This window comes from Opisthocomus hoazin, chromosome 2, assembly GCF_030867145.1.
Source record: "Opisthocomus hoazin isolate bOpiHoa1 chromosome 2, bOpiHoa1.hap1, whole genome shotgun sequence".
Classification (NCBI taxonomy): domain Eukaryota; kingdom Metazoa; phylum Chordata; class Aves; order Opisthocomiformes; family Opisthocomidae; genus Opisthocomus; species Opisthocomus hoazin.
Genome location: NC_134415.1, coordinates 15,189,034 through 15,211,381, shown reverse-complemented (window position 1 = coordinate 15,211,381; position 22,348 = coordinate 15,189,034). Strand labels below are relative to the sequence as shown.

At 37.9% G+C, this 22,348-nt stretch overlaps 1 protein-coding gene across 3 annotated transcripts in view; it reads right to left on the bottom strand.

The window, feature by feature from the left end:
* Positions 1-22,348, bottom strand: part of CRIM1 (cysteine rich transmembrane BMP regulator 1) — a 202,181-nt gene that overhangs the window by 5,414 nt on the left and 174,419 nt on the right. For all 3 annotated transcript variants that reach the window (XM_075412684.1, XM_075412685.1, XM_075412686.1), the window contains 6 exons: positions 17,879-18,000; positions 13,682-13,891; positions 8,349-8,564; positions 6,950-7,171; positions 2,248-2,442; positions 1,138-1,260 (listed from right to left, as the gene is read on the bottom strand). In XM_075412684.1, the coding sequence (XP_075268799.1) occupies positions 1,138-1,260; positions 2,248-2,442; positions 6,950-7,171; positions 8,349-8,564; positions 13,682-13,891; positions 17,879-18,000 (1,088 nt within the window). The remainder of the gene's footprint in view (positions 1-1,137; positions 1,261-2,247; positions 2,443-6,949; positions 7,172-8,348; positions 8,565-13,681; positions 13,892-17,878; positions 18,001-22,348) is intronic.

Sequence of the window (22,348 nt, the reverse complement as noted above, 5' to 3'; positions counted from 1 at the left end):
AGAGAGAGGAAATAGGATGCAATCTCACGCACAGTAACAGCAAGGCTGACAATAACCTGTTTGCATCATCTTATCTGATCACAGCCAATATTCCACTTGTAAAAAACCTCAGCCTGTGCTTCTATGCTGAGCAAAACCTGGAAGTCTTAGGATGAAAGTTTTTTTTTTCTTTTTAAAACTGGTAAGACAATTATGTGTGCATGCTCTCTCATTGCTTGAGAACATATTACAATCTGCCCGTGAAAACAGACTGCTGGTAGTCTACTAGACTGTAGCAACTTTTGCATATAATTGCAAAGAACAATAATTTTCAATGACATATACAACATCCCCACACAGTTTGCTGTGTGTGTTTATCATCCCCAGAACAGGATAGTTGCAAGCCAGCTACTAATGCCTGTGAGAAACGAAAATGCTGTAATTATAAAAGTGTAAGCTTACAATTTTGTAAAGCAGTTAAATTTCACGTATTCTTTCTCCAAACAATAGTATGCTATGAGATCATCCTTAGATTTTGAAAAAAAACAAACATATACAAGCTTTGGTAGTCCTCCAGCTAGAGAAGGTTAACAAAGACTGTGTCATAGAGTGTGTCCCCAACCCTAGAATAATGATTTCAGCACAGTTTTAAACAAAAGATTTACGTCCTTAGACAACTTTATTAGCTCTGTGTCATTATACCGGAAGTGGGTTGTTGTTTTTTTTTTCTTAACTCTGATGTTTGCCTATGATATATGTTAAGTTGTGGTACATGTTTTCCCATTTTTGTTTATCAATGTAAGAATGTCAGATGGATCAGATGAAGGTCTGTCAACTCAACTGGCCTGACAACAGACTGCTTTCTAGTTTTTGTATCAGAAAACATGCTGCAGAATCACTCCTCATTCATGATTTTATCACATTCTTATTTTTATAGAACTCCATCATACCAACACAGATGTTTTTTCCAAGCTGAAGATGGAATGATGAGACCAAATTGCATAAATATAATTTAATAGACTGACTCATCTTTACTCAAAGCAAGGCTTCTGCACTTCAAAGCATTATACAGATGCTACCTGAACAGAACAAGTAGATGCACTAAAACACGGGGAATAAACACAGACCTAAGTTAGCCCAGTTTATGTCAGATCTTACCTCTGTGAATGTGGATGATGTCGTTTTCACTCGGTGTTGGCCAGTTTGGTACTTCTAGTTCAACGTCTCCTCGATGATTTGTCTTCTCAATGGGGATGTTAGTAGGTTCAGGTACATACATCTCTGTGAAATGAGAGAAATGTGTTTCACAAATTACAGGCTGCTTAACTTCCCAGTTCTGCTCTTACTTCAGGAAGTATACTTGGCCGTCTGCAGTGCTTGGTCCTATGAATCATTTGTTTCAGAATTTTTACCATTATCAGTCTGAGATTTTCTTTTAAAATCTGTTTCATATTGCATATGGGATACATGCCTACTGCCATTATCATTGTCCTAATGTGAATGGGATGATGTAGTCCTGTGGACAAAATTGCTTTTGAAAATACCATTTCAGACTACACACTCTGCTACAGTCTTGCTCCTTTGTGATACTAAACAATAAAAATACCAAGGGAAGGCTACATTTTCCCAGCTGATACATAAACTGTCACTGCTGGTTTCTTTGCCTTCTTTTTTTTTCTAATCCTCAAAGCAGGAGAATTGCAAGAGAGGGTACTGATGAATCTCCCCAGTTGTCCTGTCGGAAGTAGTTACCAGCTGACTGAATAAGATGAGCAAACCCTGCTGAAATATGTCAGGACTAGCATTAGAAACCAGTTGCAACTCTTATGTCCCTTGCGTCCATAGCTAAGAAAATTTCATATTACTTTTAAGCCAAGTTAAAATCATGAATAAAGCAATGGGGTATTTGAAAAGTAACAGAGACTTGGAAAAGACAGTAATGTTAATCACTGACAGAATCTGCAGAATGTAAGAAAACTCATTTTCCTACTTGACTAATGTATTCCTCTAACCTTGTGAAAGGAGGAGAATGAGCAGGAGCAAGCAACTGATTTTTGAGTTCACAGTTCTCAGAATAAGTAAAATTCAAACTATTTTTTTGCACAATATGCCTATCTGTTAAGAGCATTCATTTTCCTGCAGTCTAAAAGTCAGTTGTCTTCTTGATACTATTCAAACATTGACTGACATTCAAAAACCAATTTAAAACCTTATTATCAGTCCTGTAAAACCAACATTACAATAATCTGGGTTGTCACGTCCCATTACCTGGACACATGGGACAGCAGCTTCCCTCCACGTTGACGGGTTCGGAGCAGGGGAGGGGCGGGCAGCTGACCGTGGAGCAGAGGGTCTGGCCCTGCAGGCAGTAGCAGTGCGTGCAGCTGTCGATGTCCCAGCGCTCCTCGTCTGCGTACGTTTTTCCATTGAAGTGGCAGACCACTTTCTTTGGAACCGTGTCTTCTGTTGGAAGGAAAACAGAGTGGTGTGATCATGCGGCTATGGCCAGTTACACACAAATCTGATTTCTTCCCCAAACACAAAAGTGAAACAATAGCTACAGAGAAATCCCAGCTGTAATTAAATGACCCTTTCCACATCTTCTGGAAAATCTTTGTTAATAAAAGTGTCATTTCTGCTTCTTTATGAAGTACATGATTAGCCTGGGCTGCTTCTCCTTATTTTCCTCATTCAAGAGGCTAGAGGATGGATGATTGGGACATGAAATGATATCAAGTGTGCTGTGAAAATTAAGAAAAAAATATTTGTATGTTTGACTGTTTAAAACTCTCAACTCCTCCTTCTCTCTTAGTAAATCCTATTTAACTAAGAAGAAAACCAGACCTCCTACATTTCTAATTACCAAAGTCCAAGAAAGATGAACTCAGTCTGGAATACTTGAAGAACAGATTAGGCAGGATGCCGAGGAGGATGAAGCAACTCTCAGGTGATGTAATTAGAAGTGCTTAGACTATTGTGATAAAACAGATTCGAAGGGGATCTTATCATTCGCTGTAACTGCATCAATGGAAAACCCCAGGAAAAGCGCAATAAACAAACTGTACATTTTTTTCATGGTTAGTATTATATAAATTGGAAATTGGTATGATCTTTATCCTCAGAAAAAGTGAGGTTCCAGAACACCCTTCCCAAAGACTAAAAGCTGTAAAGCTAACAACTTTTCAGATAGATTTTGACACAGTATGTAACAGGGACTTGGACTTGATGAAGCAAGTAGGTCTTGGGCAAACACTTAAAAGAAACATTACACTTTCTGCCTAAGCATTCAATACACCATTTTTTTTATGCTTCATCCTATGCAAGCCTTTTGGGTGGTCTGCAATATACCTTCTATTTCACTGAGAAGACAGTCATGAATTACTTATCCTAGGATGGTTTTTGCCGCTAGAGCACTTTATAGATAATCAAAATAAAACTACATGGCAGAACCTCCAACAGCCAAGCAGCACCTCATTTTCACCTTAGCTTCTTGCTACCTTTTTTCCTTAGAGGCAGAAATTATTACGATTAAACCTGCTGATGACATGAATTTGCAGATTAAGCATGTGCATGAGATAACAGAATGGAATTGCAAAGTAACTTCTTAAGCTGTCAGAGAAATAGTGGTTTAACATTCACACAGATTACATATGCAAATATGTCAGTTAGAATTACCTCCCAAATATAAATAAAAAGCCTTATTAAATAATTTGGCCATCAGTACAGCTTTTAATTAGTGACAACATAATAGACTGACATCATTGGAATAACAAGGTTAGTAGTCAGCAGACCAGTGCAACAGATCTTGACAGAGTAAATTCAAATGCAGGAGGAGATCAGCAAGAAGTACTATTGTGAAAATACTAATGGAATTATCTGAAAAGCATGAATGTTCCAGAGGTCCTTGGCATGGGTATCCCATGGCTTCCATGGCTGTAAAGTATGGGTCCCAGCCTCTCCAAGTAGAAGATTTTTATAAGTGAATATGGGGTGGACATGCGAAAGGAAGAGAGGGAGGAAAAGGTGGCTACAGCTGCAAAAAGCACATTAGGTTCTCCCATAGCTGACCTGCATGTTGGCATATAGAGCCAGAGGAGGCCTGTGTTGGTCAGAATGTAGCTATGGCTGGGGACAGGGTGAGGCACAAAGCCTGGGCAGTCCCCTGCAGACCTACAGCTGAGCACTTCCGCTGCACCCAGGGCTGATTCGCTCCCAGAGGGGCAAAACTGGCCCCGCTCAGGACAGCTTCTTCAACTCAGCAGCTGGTTTGGCTGGAAAGCTCCTTTAACCTGCCCAGGTTTTTGCAAGTTTGTAAAGAACACATCATAATTTAATACCGTAAATGTTTTTTAGACTGAATAAAATCACATACATAGCAGTGTTGGCACGTTTGCACCTCGAGAGCAAAATTTTAAGTCCCAAGAAAATATTATCCTGTGTGTGTCTCCTGTTTTGGTGTCCATCTCTGTGCAAGTAGAAGCACAGGATGAAGATGAAGGCCATGACACCAACAAGCGCTCAAGGACAGTGGAAACGAGAGAGACTTGCAGTAAGAAACCCACATACAAAAACGCAGTTCAGCGTGCGTCAGAACTGCGTGTAGCTCTACCTGTCTTCTCTCAGCTTTCCTCTAGCTGCACCAGTAAATCAGTCTCATCTGGCAAACAGCTGGCGCTCCATTTTCCGCAGAAGACTAATCTTGTCTCTGATCAAAAAGATACCTCTTTATCCTCTCTAAAGTAGGTTATCTTTCCAAATTAATCTTTCTTTGCATGAGAAAGAAGAAAGTTTAACACATTGGATGAATTGAGGATTCAGACAAACAAGAAAGTATCCAAGGCCTGTAAAACTTTGAATTTGAATCTATACTAACTTGTTAGGCTTAACCAGATCTGAATCCAGAAAGAAGCAAAATAAAATACAATGTTAAAACCCTGCATAATTTTTGAAATTCTAATAAATGAAAAAGGCCTGTTTCAACAGTTTCCCTACTAAACATTTCATGAACTACTACATGAAAACAGTAAGGCACAGTTCTCGCGAAATGAAGAGTAAAACAGTAAGAACCTGGAAAACTAAGTGCATGACCTTACTCCTCTTACAGGCAGAGTATATAGTTCATAGAAACAATTAAAAAAGTAAGTTTCCATGAATTTCAGTTAGACCATAAAACATACCCACAAGACAGTACAGCTTAAATTAATAAAATGTATCATCATTGAAAGTCTTCATATCTGAGCACCAATTAAAATCTGGATTCTGTATTTCATATTGCTGAACAGTTGCTACTAAAACAAAAATCATTAAACTTTTACAGCTCATACTTTTAAATATTTACAATATTGTGTAACTATATGGGATTCAAAGTCAATTAATGAGAGTCATATCTACATGATGCGTGTATATATTTGCAAGTCTTGACATGCAAGGTGCAGGCATAAAGTTCTAGAGGTTTTATTTTTGTAGCTGATGGCATGGCACTAGGCCCTGTGGTGCATCCCTTCCTTGACCTACAGAATTCTCCAGTAGAGCACTAAGGCTCATGTTCTGACTCTGCTGGTTTGATTGCCCAGCTCTGCATACACTTGGTATTTTTTTAACATTAAGACGCATTCTGGATTGAAATGATCTTTATGATTGCAAAGTCAATTACTGGAAGAAAAGCCTGCAGAAAGACAGCTGTCCAAGAAACTTTAAATCCTCCCTATTTTGTATGCAAACCATGATGAGAAAGTAGTAATAGGACAACATAGTACTTTCCCCTCAAAATGTTCTCATCAGGAATCCAAGTAAGGTTCCAAGGGCAACTGAAATTTTGGTAGAAACTTTCTAACTTTTCTAGGCATTTCTTTAATGGAACTCCTTGCACACCCTATAACACTGTATCACCTACTATTAAAGATAGTTTGTCTGCAACAAATTGAAGGTTTAAAGAGCTCTATAAATGATACATATCTGAAAGGACTTCACAACCTTTTTGACATCTTTCTGATGAAGAACTGTATTCTTTACAGATGGGCAAGTTGATCACATGTTCAATCAATAATACTTAAAGCCCGTCAATTTTTTTATATCCCTTTTACTGAATTCTTTTTTACTGTATCTCTCCCTACTGCTTTTGGAAATGAATGTTATGGTAAGCTCTGAATGCTTTCCAACAGTGCTATAAAGACTTAATTTCAGTAAGTGCATTATACAATTATTCTCTACCAGCAGCTTCCACTCTACAGCCTTTGTACTTACTGTGAACTCACAAAAAAGAATCTGTAAATAAATACTCCTATTCAAAATACAATGAAAAGGTGATCAGGAATCTCAAATTCTGCCACTTTAAAAATGCCTGTCAGTTTTCGCTATCTAGAGAATCCATCATTTACTTCAACTCCAAATTCAAAACCAGAGCATGGCCCTTAATTCTTCATGCATTTTTAGTATTTAAAAAAAATATATTTCCCCATTTTTTCTCAAATATATTATTTTTGCCTCTTCTATAACTACCTTCAATGAACTTTGTGTTTTTTCCTGTATTTTAATTTAGATGGCTTATTAACACTTCTCCATTCAATGAAATTTCATAATGCTTCAGTTTATCTTCTGCAGTCATAATTAATATTTTCCTCATATTATCACATAAATCTTGACATAACATATGTGTTACTTGGCAGGTCTTCCTTTAAAGAAAACCATTTTTGCGTAATGTTTTCATCTAGTAAGGTATATAACCAGGTTTTCAGGAGGATGTCCTCTCAAGTTTGTAGGCAAATTGCATTTGTATCTTCATAAAGGTCTACCTAAAAACCACAAATTATGACCCTCAGAGCTCCCTATGCAGATTTCACTCTCCAGTTCAACTGAAGGCACAAACTGCATCTCCCCAGAACAGGGAAAACATATTTCAATTTGGAAATAAAACTTCTTTCTTATTCTCAAGAAGGGAAAAGCAAGTTATGAACTATTTTTATTTGCTCACCAATACAGTAAGGACAACACTGTCCCTTTCTCAGAACAGGTCTCTCACAGGATACCGGTGGGCAAGACTCAGAGTAGCATCGAATCACACCATCCATGCAAATGCAGCTAGTGCAGACATTGGGCTTCCAGGACTCAGCTGTCAGAAAAATATCTCCTTCATCATTTTTGCAATAACTGGGCATGCTCTCATTGCTTGATGAAGAGGGCTGAAGAGGCTCATCTGTAAATATAAACAGATTAAGTTATTTAACTTACAGTAGATAACTTCTGTCATATTTCCTCAACAGAAGGTTGACTCTTGAAGAACACAGTGGAACTGTGACACATTGGCTTACTACTTCAGAAGAACTAGGAGGACAGAGCCTTATGCCAGTTCGGTCCATACATGAGAAACTCCTGATGTGCTCTACAACAAAGTTTATGTAGACCTTTATTGAGTTTACTCAAAAAAAAACCAACGAGAAAAAGAAAAAAGGACAGCAAAGTTATCAAACAATCATCAGAAGCAGCCTTTCAGAAAGCCATTCTGAATGCTCTAAACTGAATGCTATATCGGAATTCACCTTAGAGAGATAAAATTTTAAATTTAAAACTTGAATCCCAGCTTCTGCCATGTCAGTTCAAATTCTTGAATGATGCAAAAGTCAAAAGCTGTTATGCTGCTGTTGCCTTCACTAGTAGACTTATATGAGCTAAATATAAGCTGTTGAGAAACAAACGGAACTTGATCGGGCTTCAGCTTGATGCCAATGGGTCTACTTTAATTCTCATGCCCACACATGGGGGAGACATTTCTGCAATGAAGCCGTATCTTAACAGACATTACGGATCAAGAAATATGACTGTTTGTGCAGGGAACATGTAAGAAAAGAAGAAGAAAAAAAAGAACTCAGAAGGGGACTCGGATCAGGTTCTCAATCTAGCTGCGTAAGTTATGAGACTAAGCTCCTTATATAGCCAATGAGGAACGGTCAGCTCCTCCAAACAGTATTTTGAAGTTTAGCAAAATGAATGTTCACTGTTATTAATAATGAGAAAAACGGAAGGCAGGAGAACTGGCTTACTTTTTCACTGAAAATGTTTTGTCAGAAAAAAAAAATCCCCAAAACCAATGAACACCCTGTAGAAGAAATGGCATGCAACCCTTCTCATGCAACCCTTACACTGTTAGATTGCCTTCAAGGACGTTCAAACTTCAGGGCCACAACTCCCCTTACATGTAAGGGGACAGTCAAGTTTTGCACTTGAAATAGAGGACTGCAGGCTCTCACTCCAAACTGCTAAAGAACAAAGGTACCACAACAACCAACTGTGCACATACTGAAACATTCAATATTCACATCATACGTTCTTGGATCAAGGAAGGACCCTGACGAAAGCTGGTTGTCAATATATACCTGGGCACTGTGGACAGCAGGAGTCCTGCGTGCGGGTGGGGTTTTGACAAAGAAGAGGTGGACAGACTTCAGTCTCACACAGGACACGTCCACTGTGGCATGTACATTGTGTGCAAGAATCGATATTCCATGTCTCTCCTTCTACAAAGTATTCCCCACCAGGAGCATGACAGATCGATGGACTGGTGAGCTCTGGCTTCTGCACAATTATTTCATCTGGGAAAAAAAGAGTTGGAAGACCAGCAAAATCAACTGTGACTCTAATGATTAACAAATGTACCCAAGATTAATAATTTCTGTTATTATTGAAAATATTAGGAATAACAAAACCAGCTATAAATATATTCTTAATGATGCTCATTTGACTTTATGTCACTTTTGACTTTGTCACCTGCATCTCATGGAAAATGAAGCAATTTGAGAATCAAACTGAATAAATGCTATTTACAATAGTCAGAGATCACTTCAAGCATTCTTGGCATTTCACAAAAAATCAAACCAACCTGTGATGTAGGAATTCCAAAAGACAACTGTCACTTGCTGAAAATTTATACTGATTGGACAGTTTCTTAACTGCTAAATATTAGCATTAGTGCAATTCCTGAAAGGATGGATAGGTGTGCTTCTCATGCAGGATTTAGAAAGTCCTGATTCAGCTGTCTGCCTTTAAGTTTCCTGAGTGATATGTGTCTATACCATTTGGTTCCAGATTAAAAAAAAAAAAAAAAAGAAAAAGAAAAAAACAGAATCCCCCACCCAAACACCTAAAACCATATAAGCACTTAACATTGGTGGAAGTGCTTCATCACTTTGTTCCATTAAAAAAATTAAATAAATTAATTAAAAAAATATTATCTGCAGTCTTTGAAGTAAAAACTGCACCCAAGGAGACGCCACAGTGTGTAGACTCATTTTCCAGTGACTGTATCTCACCAAATGAACCTTAATTTCTTTTCACACAGTAATTACATTACGGGTACAACCCTGCCTAAAAGACTCACCTAGCCTCTAACCCAGGCAGTTTAGAGAATGGATTTGACCTCCTTGAAGTTAAGAAAGGAACTGAAATTGTTTCCCTTGCTCAGAATGGGTGTCCTCCAACCACTGGAGTATTGAAAAAAAATGGGGGAACTCTCTTTACCTCTTGGTGTTTTATAAGAAAAAAGAAATCTGTCCTACACTTTGAAAGTGTTTAAGCACTTACCATCACAAAAAGGTTATGCCACAAACTGCATCTCCATAGCCTGCTTAAAATGCTTTGAAGCCCGCCCCCACATAAGGGGCAACAAGAGTTGCCACCTTACCATGCTGGTTGCTTTGGACCTGGAGCGAGTCCACCAGCTTTTTCCACGCACTGTGTATAGGAATCGAGATGCCTCACACAGCACGTTTTATTCAGCTACAGAAGTAGCTACATGCTGTAACATGAAGCTTCAGGCTTGTAAGCGATGTCCTTCAGGCTGAATTCAACCCATCTAACATTAGACAACTGAGTCAGGTGCCTACGTTAGGAACTGAGCTACCTCAGGTTTCCTGTGCGGTGAGACGAGGAGAGCAGAAAGTGACTTCCAGGTAACGACTCTGCATATCTAAATCACTTTCTGAAGGTCCGTCTCTCCTCCTTAATTATAAAGATGCCTAATGTGAACATCATCCTAACACAACTATCTTGATTAAGGACAGAGAATTAAACGGATAGCAGCTCCTCTAGTCATTAGGCAGCCCAGGGTTCACACAGTGGATGTGCTTCTCTCCACATACGTAGCACTGCCGTGCTTGTCCGTTTGTGCCCTCTGCTCTATGACATTGCCAAGTAGAAGATACACCACTCAATTATTTGTTTTCATTCTGGGGAATGATCAGTAGAACTCAGGGAACTTGATTCTGGCCGATATTACTCTATTCACAAAGTATTCATTTTTTTTTTCAGTGCATTATTTTATCTTTCACTAATTCGCTTATGCTGTGCTTTTCCTATAGCTTACATTTATGAACCACACATGCGATTCCGTATCATTCATGAGACAGCTGCTCTGCAGCTTTGTCACTGTCTGGTTTTTATTTCAGCTGGAACAATTTATTACATTTTATGCGATGACATCCTAACTCACCATGGCAAAGACAATACTACTTATTTTCTGGAAATTTTCTCAGTCATCTCCTCTGCATTTAGTTCTCTGCAAAGTCACAGCGCTGTTTTACTACAGCTCATACACTGTTCATAATCAGAAAAGCATAAGCAGATAGTATTGCTGGACATACTTATATTGATATATCACTGCAACTGAATTGTTACAAATGTACAACTACTATATTGCTGAAGGAACAACTAGCCAAACAAATACACACTTTCTGGATAGCATGGTTTTGCAAAACACTAGCAGCTAATGGCTTTTTAAATCTTACAGGAAACCTGGATCTTTTCGCAAGCATTGCGACAAACCACTTAAACCTCTTTATATAGAAACACAATTATAATGAATGTTGTACCAGTCCAGGTATACCTTGCTCTGTTGAAAACTAACTAAAAAATATAGAATTGAATGTAACCACTTTTTTTTCCATCTGAAAAATGACCTCTGAGAGCTGCCACTTCCCTGTTGATAGGTTAACAGTGCAATTCAAAACTCAGTACATCAGGATTGATAATTATTTCGATATCTTTGTGCCAGGCACATTTGAGTGACGTGCTCGCAGTCTCACAATTTCAAACTGCATTCCTATCTACTGAAAGCCATGCTATTTATTTAACCACATCAGTGGGGAAGCAATACATTGCAAAATAAAACCAGAAGTACATTTCTAACAAATACAAAACCTCAGTGGGCGAAACAAAACCACACTGGGATTAATTTGGACATATTAATTCATACACTTACATACGCAATCACTTTAGAAAATGCTGCGTCTGTTCTAGCACTGCATGAGTTTACATCGAGTATGACTTTGCTAACACAGAAGCTAGGTGACTGGTACCTTGAACGCAAGAAAGGATGTCAGACAGAGAAACCTATGCAGACACCGCATCTCAAAGGAACGGACACTACTGGGTAGACAACTGCTCTTTGACCCAGGAGACCAGCATTGCTGGTGCTTGGAATCAAACACTGATCTCACTCACAAGAAATGCACAGCGTGACAAGATCGGTACTGCTAATGCCTTATACTGATCTTTCGTCCACGAGTTGAACGTTAGGTTTATGAAAGGATGTACCCACACTCATTCTCCGTACACAAAGTAACTGGTGCTGTAACTAGCCACTGGTGCTGCTGAAAGACCAAAATCAACATTACTCTTATCTGAATGCTCTGAGGTGTTCTGTATGTGTTAGCTAAATCAGTATGCACAAGTGTGCTGAGAGCAAAGTGAAATCAGGAATGAGTCTTGGGGACCCAATAACAGAATTTCTGGGACTGGAACAACCATCCCATGTTTTAAATTTTCAATCTTGAATGTTTATCTAATGCAAGACTGACATGCTAACCTGTCCCCATCCATAAAGTATACCACCCCCTACAATAATGCACAAATCATTGTGAAAAGCTGAGTGATTACTGCAGGTACTCCAACAGCTCTGTGTAGCCCTGAATTCCAGCTAGTGTGAGTGGAAAATAACATCCCTGTCCAGTGACGTGACTTTAGGAATACAGTATTCTGTATCTATTATTTGTTGTTTGGCTGTTCCTCCTGGAACAATATTCACAACTGAATCTTTTTGGCTGTTTTCTTCTTCTTTTTTTTTTTTGCCACACTCACTGAGGTTTCACAGGGGAGAGAACTGTACTATTTAAGAGAAACTGTGGATGTTTGTGTGTGTGGGGAGCTGGAGGAAAAAATGACTATACCTGACAGGATGCATATGGACCAACACTGCATATTGCTGTGGCAAAAAAAAAATGCTCCAAGCTGATAAAGCACTAAGGTTCCCTTTAAAAATCTTATGATTTCTAAATTCCCTGTCAGTATCTTAGCCAGATACTCGATAACAGCAGAGAAGCAAGTGAGCAAAGGATGGTTCCTTTGGTGTGCATAACTGGTGAGAGCATCCTCCTTAGTGTTTCCATCTCAGCTAAAAATTTCATTAATGCTTGCCATTACTAGGATGCTAATCTCTAAGACCTCGGCCTCAGCAACCACTGCTAAATTACTTAGTATTGAAAATAGCGCTGGCACCATGAAAGCCAGTGCCGAAAGCAACCCCATGGCGGGCCATGGAACCCTGGGAACCACAGACACTGTGTGCTGGTCTCCATACTGAGGAGAGGGGAGTGGTGCAGACTGAGAAAGGCTGGAAGGCAGACAGACCTTTTGGAGTCCCCCATCTTTTTGGGGACTATGTTCTCCCAGTTACCACAAGGTGTGAGCTGGATTACAGATCACCATTTGTCTAAGCAATCTAAAGAGATCGGTTATCTCAGGGCCTAGGGAAGATGCGCTCTCTTCTGTCACTTTCAGAAAGAGGAGCTGGCTGCTTATTTTGCCCCCAGGATTTCCTCTTCTTTACAAAGAATTTCAAACAGTTTGTAATTGCGTATACCCTGCCAGAGCTATCTTACTGTTTTGCTATTTATAGTAGTATGATGAGCTTCACTGCTCCTACTTGTAACGTGACTTCCAATAAAGTCACAGACAATATCACTGTATTACAAATTAATCTATTTAGCACATAAAATATTGTAGGAATCATTCTGAAGACAAAAAGCATTAATCTTATACTCTACACACAGTCTAGCATCTTTCATAGACATTTTTCATATTAACACTTATTAAAATTGTATCAGAATGCAACATGAATTGTAGTTGGCCTTCCCACCTAAAGCATTAAAAAAATCTACTGCTGGGGGCAGAGGAGCCTTCCTTCAGAACACAGAATCTTAATGTTCAATTACTTAAGACATCTGTTTAAATGAGTACTCTTTGAGGGGTTGTAAAACATAGATCAGGAGATGAATTTTAATAAAACTCGAAATTAAAACAGAGAAAACGTGATGGCTTACTATAATATTTGCTCTCACAGGTAATAAAATTGTATATGAGTACAAATTTGCTATTATAGCTAATATAGACTAGACCCTTTTTCCAGTTTTAAGGTTTCAATGTGTCAGAGATAAACATGTTAGGGCCCGCAACACGCCTATGCTTTAAATAATTAAGTTCCCACTTTTCACATCTGCGATCTTAATGAAAGCCACTCATCGTGTTATATGCGGGCACAGAAACCTTCATATCTACCTATTACTGAACGGTGCGTGTGATTATTTTCATGTATTAGGAAACAGAACACACGTGAAATGAAACCTGATTACAAAGCACATAGAAGAAAGCACGTTACCTGGACACGATGGGCAGCACTGCCCTGGATGTATGGTGGGGTTGCCACAATTAGGAACGGGGCAGGTGATCAAGGCGCACATTTCCCGCCCGCTGTGGCAGTAACACTCCCTGCAGCCATCGTGCCAGCTCTCCTCGTTCTCGTGTCGGCGCCCATCCATCGACAGGCAAGCGCCCGTTTTAACAGGAGGCATAAGAGAAGTGGTCGCCTCTGCACAAAATCAAAGGAAAATGACGTGTCCTGATAAGCATGTGTTGCTTAGGAAAAAAACAAACCAACTTCATACCTGCATTGCATTGCTTTTTAAAGCACATATAAAATCAAGTGATTAATAATTTTATCATTTAACTTAGAATTAAAGCAACAACACACCTGAAAAAATTAGAAGGTGTACTGAAGGGGATGGTAGGCTGTAGCAGAATGTATTTCCTTGGAAAATAGAATAACTTCTTTCTGTTGCACCTATACTGTTTTTAATCATACAGAAATGCAGTACTGGGTAAATAATATAAGAAAAAAGAGAAATGCAATGGAGGGAAATAGCAGAAAGCATATTTAAAATGAAATATTTAAATATCATGTATGAGATTTAAATATCATGTATGAGATTATCTAGAATGTCAGTGTCTGATAGCAAGTAGAATATTAAAGCATTTACAAGGGCTAAGGATGGTCTTATATCATGAATGAAAAAAAATACAAGCAAGTTCTAACAAGGTCATGCTAAATACTGGAAATACTTCATAAAACACCTTCGAGAAATTATTTGTTTACATTACTATGATGAATGAGATGTTTGGAAGATAACTGCTCTGACAATGTTATCCATCTTTCCTAGCCTTTACTGAGATGAGAATACAGCAGCTTGGATCGCTTGCACTCAGCCAGAACACGCAAGCAGTTGGTCAACGGAGGATAAAGCCTCATTTGTATCTTTAGAGTTATTTAAGCGCTGCAGGATTCAGCCTCAATATATTCTTTGCTAATCAGCAGAGTGAATTTAGAGCCCAACACTCCCTGACCCACATCACTACTATTACGAAGGATTTACGAACAGTTTGTGAGTGAACTGACTTGTTTTCAGGAGTATGTCAACCATGTTCTACTGACACATATATATTAGGTTATTTGTATTAAGTTGCTTATTTCATTTTCTGTTTAAAAAAGGATGCAGTATGAAATGTAGTGATGTTTATATATAATTTTAGTAAGGGGTTTTTTTGGTTTGTCTTTTTTTTATTTTTTTACTAACATGTAGGTCAGCTGTGGCAGGTCTATCAAAGGTGGTCTAACAACCACAGGCAGATGGTACAAAGTGAGTTTGATGCATGTTCTCAGAATAAGAACCCAATACACAGAAATTACATTAGAATAACATTTTGGGAATGAATAAGAAAAGCCATGGCATAAGAGTAAATACTTCTTACAACAGAATTCATCCTATTGCACGAACAGAAATACTATGAAAAAAATTTACATTGTTACTACACTTCTATACTTCAGTATCAGATTATATATGAATTCCTTTTTGAATGAATATTACTGGAATACTGTCCTACATTAAAATGATTACTGACACATAAAAGTCTTAGGTGGTAATACCCTTCCCCTTCCTTAATAAATAAAGTATCTGATCTAATAAAACTTTCTTTTTTCTGAACTATTCTAAAGTATACTCCAAAATTTGGAGGAAAAAAACACGCATATAGGCAAATATTTAAAATTAACTTCACAAACTGAGATTGTTTTAACTTATCAGTTTTTAATGAAAAGTAGTACAGAAGATAATACTTAAAGAAGAAACCAAATGCCCAAATACAAAATGGGAATAACTGGATAACGAGAGGTATGGTTGAAACGATCTGGGATTATGGTAGCTCACGAGTAAAATTGAGTCACTAATGTGACACCACTGCGGAGAAGGCAAATTCAATGTAAGATACAAGTACAGGAACACTGTACATTAAATGCAATACTACTATCTCTACTGTTAGGAGTTTTTGCTACTGCTAAAGTACAATATCCAGATTTTGAACTGTGATGAGAGACCATAAGAACTAGGTTTAGTTGACTTAGAAACCCCTCCCCCCAAAAAAAAAGTATTTAGGGGGCTTCAGCTGCAACCCCTTAAATATTGCAAGAATTCTAAAGGGAATGGTGCTTAGCTGTTCCATATGTCTGCTGAGCTTAGGACAAGATCGTAACTGGTTCAATTTGTAGAAAGGGAGACGGACATATCAGAAAATTTATTTTAAAATGTCACATAATTGTAATCACAGGAAAACATTATTTTAGAGAGGGGTTTTTTCCTTTTTGTTTTTTCTTTTGAGAGTGGAGATCCTTAATAAATTAAACCTTAGACAAACATCTGTCAAGGATTATCTAAGATACACTTGGTTTTACACAAGGGTGGATAAATGGACTCTCAGTTTTCCAGAGGAATACTCCAGCCCTGTACTTCTGTGATTCTACTTCTGTTAATCTTAGCATAAGCTATTTCTGGCAGAAGCAATTTAGAAAGTGGAGCTAATTCAGGCAGGGGATTTACCCATTCCTTCTTCTTACTTAGGGATTTTGGGTCAAAATTTTAACAAGGACTCACAGCTCCCCTGGAACATACTGGCAATTGCTCTAATTATTCTTGGACAAGTTGCTAATGATCACATTGAAGTGATATGCTCATGGCTTGTTATCTTTATGATCACAATAACAACAAATACTACTTAGAGAAGGATGCAGTTATTTTCACTAAATATTTATGCATGTTTTAAAATCCACCCCTGTTAAGGAAAGCACTTAGAAGTACCTACACATAATTAGTAACTGCAGAGTAACGTCTGTGAATAGTTTGGGATGCGATTATGGCACACCTAGGAGAACACCTTGTGTATATTCCATCACAGCATCACAACAACCAGGAAAAGTGTTGATTGTGAACATGGAGACAAAGGACAGGGTAAGTCATAAGAATTATCTCAATGGGTCTCCACTCAGCAGTTACCCTTATTTAATTTTAAAAATTTTTATTTCTAGTAAAAATCATATATTGCAGCTGATGTCAGTGAAATCTCTCTCCACTTCTCATATCTGCAAGGTACGTTTAGAACATTTATACATATATTTTTTATTCTAGAAGTCTTAAAGTTTTGTTATAATTGTCTGCAGTGTATGATATTGTGGAGAAAATACAATGTTGGATCCTTCTGATTCATATGATTGCATGTTTGCCTTCAACTACAGGAGAGTGACTTCAGGAACTTACAGTTTCCTCCAGTCTGATGTTTCTATAGCTTGTGTTATTATATTTTATCAGCTTTTAAAATACAAAAGAAATAGCTGCTAAAAAAGTTAAGAATGGAGTCATTACACAAAGCAACAGGAAAATACTCAAACTTACCTGCCTATAGGCAGAAATCAAACCACACAAGCAAGAATCAAAGAAAATAAGGATGAAAGAGCAGTAAGGATAAGAGACAGCCTAAGTGCAAATGAAAAGTTATTAAATGCAACGCATGGAGATGAGCAACGCAGAAAGTCTGATACTCAGACTAATACAAAACACAAGCTAAAAATACCTTGAAATGTCACTTTTTTAAAAAGCATCACAAAACTAAAGCAGACAACTGATGAACATCTTATCTCTATCTCCACCTCTAACTTGATGGTTATAAGCCTGGGAATTGGCATGTGTGAAATCTTTAGCTTAAGAACACCCAGTCCTTTCTCCCAGGTAAGTTCTCTCTACTCGTCATTCCTCGAGACCACCTGAAAAGTGTTCAAGAAAAGGCACTCTAATTTTAGGTGGTAAACAGGACATCTATCAAATCCAAAACTTTGTAAAGAAAAGATGATGGTGAAGAATTCAAGATGAACATTGCTACTGAACCCCCCCCCAACTAGCTTATTTCTAGCAGTTACTTATTGAGTACCTGATCTAATTTTTATTAATAATAATGGACTGACTTTTGTGACTTTGCAATAGGAGATGAAAGTGAAGCTGAGGCTTTTTGTTGATGAGCATAGCTAATAACAAACACAAATACAATACACTCCTTTGAGCAAAGCTGAACTGACTCCCCCACCAGTTACCATATTTCAATTCTTATGTATTCTGTGCAGTATTCCTTTTCTTTTGTTCTAGCTTCCAACTGCTTTGAAAAGAGTTGTAATCAGAGGTGGTAATGTACTCGCACCTACCTCTGCACTTGCAGATAATGCAGCCGTGACTGTTCTGCTGAAAGCCCATCGGACAGACTTTACCACAAGGCAGGTCCGGGCATTTCTTACACCGACAGAGTTCACAACCATGCTTGTTCTTCCTAGATGACCAAAATAATTCATAAAAGGTTAGCAGGTCACTTTAAAAGTCTACATGTCATGATCTTTAAAGCAAAAGCATTCCCTAAAGAAGTGGCTGATCAAGCAAAGAAAATGATCGTTAAGTGTCACCCTTCGGTTCAGTGGGTCTATGGGGTGTACAGGTCTCCCTCCCTGGCACGTGCTCCCCCCACGAGACCGGTGAAATCTCTGCATTTGGTACTTTCAAGCCACAGCTGGTAGTACAGACATACGTGCTTGTGACTACTGTTGCTGATCTATTATTTTTTCAAGTAAAAAAGCAGAAAGAATAATTTCTAAAACTGTGAAGAAGTTGGACAGGTAAGTGGGAATCTGTTATAACTACTATGTTTTTATAACACAAATTACTGATAACTTTTTTCCTCCAACAACAGGTAATGTACAGAAGATTTCCACTCTTGCATATTAAAACTACTGAGAGATTTCTGAAAATGTTAAATAAGCAGACACAAAGCTTACTTGAAAACTAGCATGTGGAATGCCAACAACCCATATAAAAAGTGCCAGACATACAGTAACATATTTTGATATAGAAAAAACCAGAACTTTTCAGCAGACAGAGCGTACACAGAATCAAGAACACAAATGCTTCCAAAGTTTCCAGGTAAAGCTAGGCAGGATTCTAGAGCACCACCATACAGCACCTCTTCACATCATTATAAACATGCAGCTTCTGGGAATCCTATACTGAATATTTGCTCGCCCTTTTTCAGGAAGATAGATAATACTGTTCACACTTCAGGCGCAAGTGTACTATTTCCCTTCACATACAGACAAAGTAATTTTCTTGTGCCTTTCCAAGATACTGGGGGAAGAGCGGGAGAAGTTGTTATGAAGAAGTTCAAGACAAAGAGGGGGAAAAAACCAGTCAATGATTTTAATGAGTCTGCTGATAAACATATCCCTCTAACAAGACAACTCACTAAAACTGGGAAAAACATTTATGGGGAAACTGACGGATCCCTCATTGAATACTACATCTCTAAAGGCACACCAGTTCCCCCCAAAACAAAGACAAGACATGGGAAGTTAAAGAATAACATCTAAAGGGATAGAGAAGAAATAAAATTATGTAAATCTCTCGAAAGCCTAACTACAAGCTCTAGAAAATTTTATTTAATTTTTAGTTAAAAGGCTGAGGAAAGCAAATTGTCATACAGTAGGATGGAGAATGGAAGACTTTCTGTCCACCATTCGTCTATTTTTTCGTCAACCTCTATAACCACAGCCCTTTTAATATCAAAAGAAATGCTTCTTTCCATTAATGTGTAGAGCTTTCAAATAGTGAACTCTACTGAGCAGTTTTTTTCAGACAATTGTGAAGAGGTTTTGGTTTCTTCAAAAATGCATGCACTCAGATTTTCCAAGTACTCATGTTTGAAAGTCTTAAAACAAAAAAATCACAAACATGATGATAACTCCTTAACTTTCCACTCTCTAGTATGCTTTTCTTTTAATGCTTGCTTCTTTAGTCCTATTTGTGATGGAAGTTTTACGCTCAAATAGAGATTTGTCTTCCATTACATCCCATGCGTTTGATGGTCATAACAGGCTTGGAAGCCACATAAGGCTTCCTGTTCTAGAAAAGAAATCGGCACAGTAGCAGTAAAGAACCGAACAAACGTACTATACAACTGCAAGTCTAAGCAATTTTAGCACCAAAGCAAGACTTGAAGTGAAATGATCTTAAAATATTTCTTACTACAATTCTAGGCCTTTATATGGCAAACTATTATGCATATAGTTATCTTTAAAAACTATGTTTCATCGACATCAGTGCAATTATTCATATATTTTGTAGACGATGACAAAATGAGGGTGATAATTTCCTTTTATTTTTAAACTATAATCATCTCAAGACTTATTAAACACCATTTAAAAATACCAGCCAAGTATTGTGCATAATTAAATTATATTCTACATTTAAAACCAGAGTTTCAATTGAAGATGATTTTCAAATTAGCTTAAAAAAGTTTAAAGTTCAATGCAAGGGAAAGATCATCCCAAAGGCAGTGCTCCTAAAAAAGCAGCATCAGCTTGAAATCAGCTTGCTTTTTAAAGCATCTTTGTCTTACTGCCAGCTACCATACTGTGCCCGTTATTATTTGCTGTAATTTCTAAAATGCTTTTGCTACATCGTTCACACAGATTTTCTAATAAAACTGTTTTATGCATACTTTAGTGGAAAGAAAAAGGAGAAAGAGAAGAGTGTGTTTCAGCTTATCTAAGTACAGAAATGACATACAGAAATCTGTAATTTTCTTCTGTAGGTCAATATGCTAAATGAGTCATATATACAAGATTAAAATTACTGCTCTTGACCACAAGCAGTATAATTCTGTGAGAGGCCCAACATTATTGTTTTGAGAATGCCTTCTATTTGAAGATGAGCCATGTGGTTCGGTGCTAGCCCATGGAGCAGTCCCGACCTGTGTGGTGTTTTCACTGGCCACCCCCAACTCCTCTGAATGGGATACGGTCCCACGGGGCAGGCAGCGTGCCTTCGACTGGGCAGTGCCTTGGGCAAGTCACTACGGTCCAGATCTGGTACTCGGCGAGTCAGTGTCTGATCAAGGTCTCACTTTATCACGTCTAGGACTTCAAATGAACAGTTGCAAATGGGAAGATTCAATATTTAGGCTTTTTAACTTTAACCTGTTCACCATTTTTCTTCCTTTTCCCTAAATTCCAGATATTTATTATTTCTCAAGTTCTGAGTTTCCATTTTGAAGCGTACGACTTGGTAGTTTTAGTCCTCCTCAGGTGTATAAAGTAAGCCTAGTAAATCTAGGAATTAAAGCCTGTCTTTTTATTCTCTTCTTCAACATCATAAACCTTACTATTTTTCTAAATTTTTCCTGATCTTCTGTGACAGTATCGCATGGTTTCTTAGACACTGGCTGCTTCCTCCACAAGTTTAGAAAATCACTGGGATTTGTGACTGAAATTTGTATCCTCAACAGATTATCCTTGATGCATGATCAACGCTGAAAAATACTTGCCCCCAGGATTACGCATTTCTGTGTTTAAAGTGCTTTTGCAGCTCCTGGACAATACTCAGAGGCCATTTCTGTCCCTCTCAGAAACTGAGACATCAGTTCCTTATTACAGGAAAGCATTCCAGCAAAATGAATGATTTGATCAATTTCTTTATATAAAGCTAGGCCAGGCCCATCGATCTTTGTTCTCTTCAGTCTTCTTTGATTTTCATTCAGAAGACTGAACCATTTCTGGGTACACAGACAGCCTTAATGCAAGCTTCAAGCACGTCCACACTGAAGAAGTCAAATGACAGTTAGCTGGAATAGGAACAAACACCTAGATATTGGCTCATGAATACATTCAAGCTATTTCTGTGTAAGTCCAAAAAGGTAATTACAAAAGACATTAAATAGGCCTTGTTTAATGGTTTTCTCATATGATAACTTTTGAACAGGCTAAAGCAAATGGCCTTGAAAATAATAATTTATGTCCTTGTAATACTAAAATTAAAAAAAGCTCTTCTTGTTCCAAGCTGAACGCTATTCAGTCACACTGAGTAAACAGCAAAAAATTTGTATTTCATACCAAATGTCTCTGCTGTTATGCAAACACGTGCATGTACACGTTCCTTGAGCATGTGGATGAAAGTTATCAATCCTGCTACAGACAATAAATTAAGAGCTGCAATACAGAAAAAGTATAAACCCCAAGATCTAACAGCCTTAGTGTGCCCTTTAAATATCACATTAGATTAATCTGCTGAGTTTATAAACCAATTTGGAAAAAATAACCAGTAACTGAGTATTGTTAATAGAAATTAGTTTTTAAAACACAAATATAAAACAGAAATAAAAATAAATGTTCAGATATACAGTCTGGAGACTGCTGAACTCACATCCTGTACTTGCTACTTCAGAAGCTTTATATATCATGAACAAAAAAAGATGACTTCCATCTTTGTTGCAGAGAGCAATGGAATATATTCTGATGGCCATTATTCAGAATTTTTCTCTCTTCTGTGCCAAAGTTGAAAATCAAATTTAAGCTAGCGCAAATGATTTCAGTGCCCCTTGAGAAATGGTTACACCACATGAGGACTATATGGCAATTTCCACTAAATGCTTGAATACAGTTATAAGTTGTATTCCTTTATTGCTGTTGTCTCATCCCAGCTACCCTTCCTGCTGATTCCATCATGAAGTTCTCACAGTTCCAGAGACCCCAACACCACCTGCCTCTTTGGCTGCCAGCTTTAAGAGACTTTATCTTGCATTTTGTGCTTGCTCAATGGCATGGCTCAAACTTCACTCTCCCCAGATGCTTTCT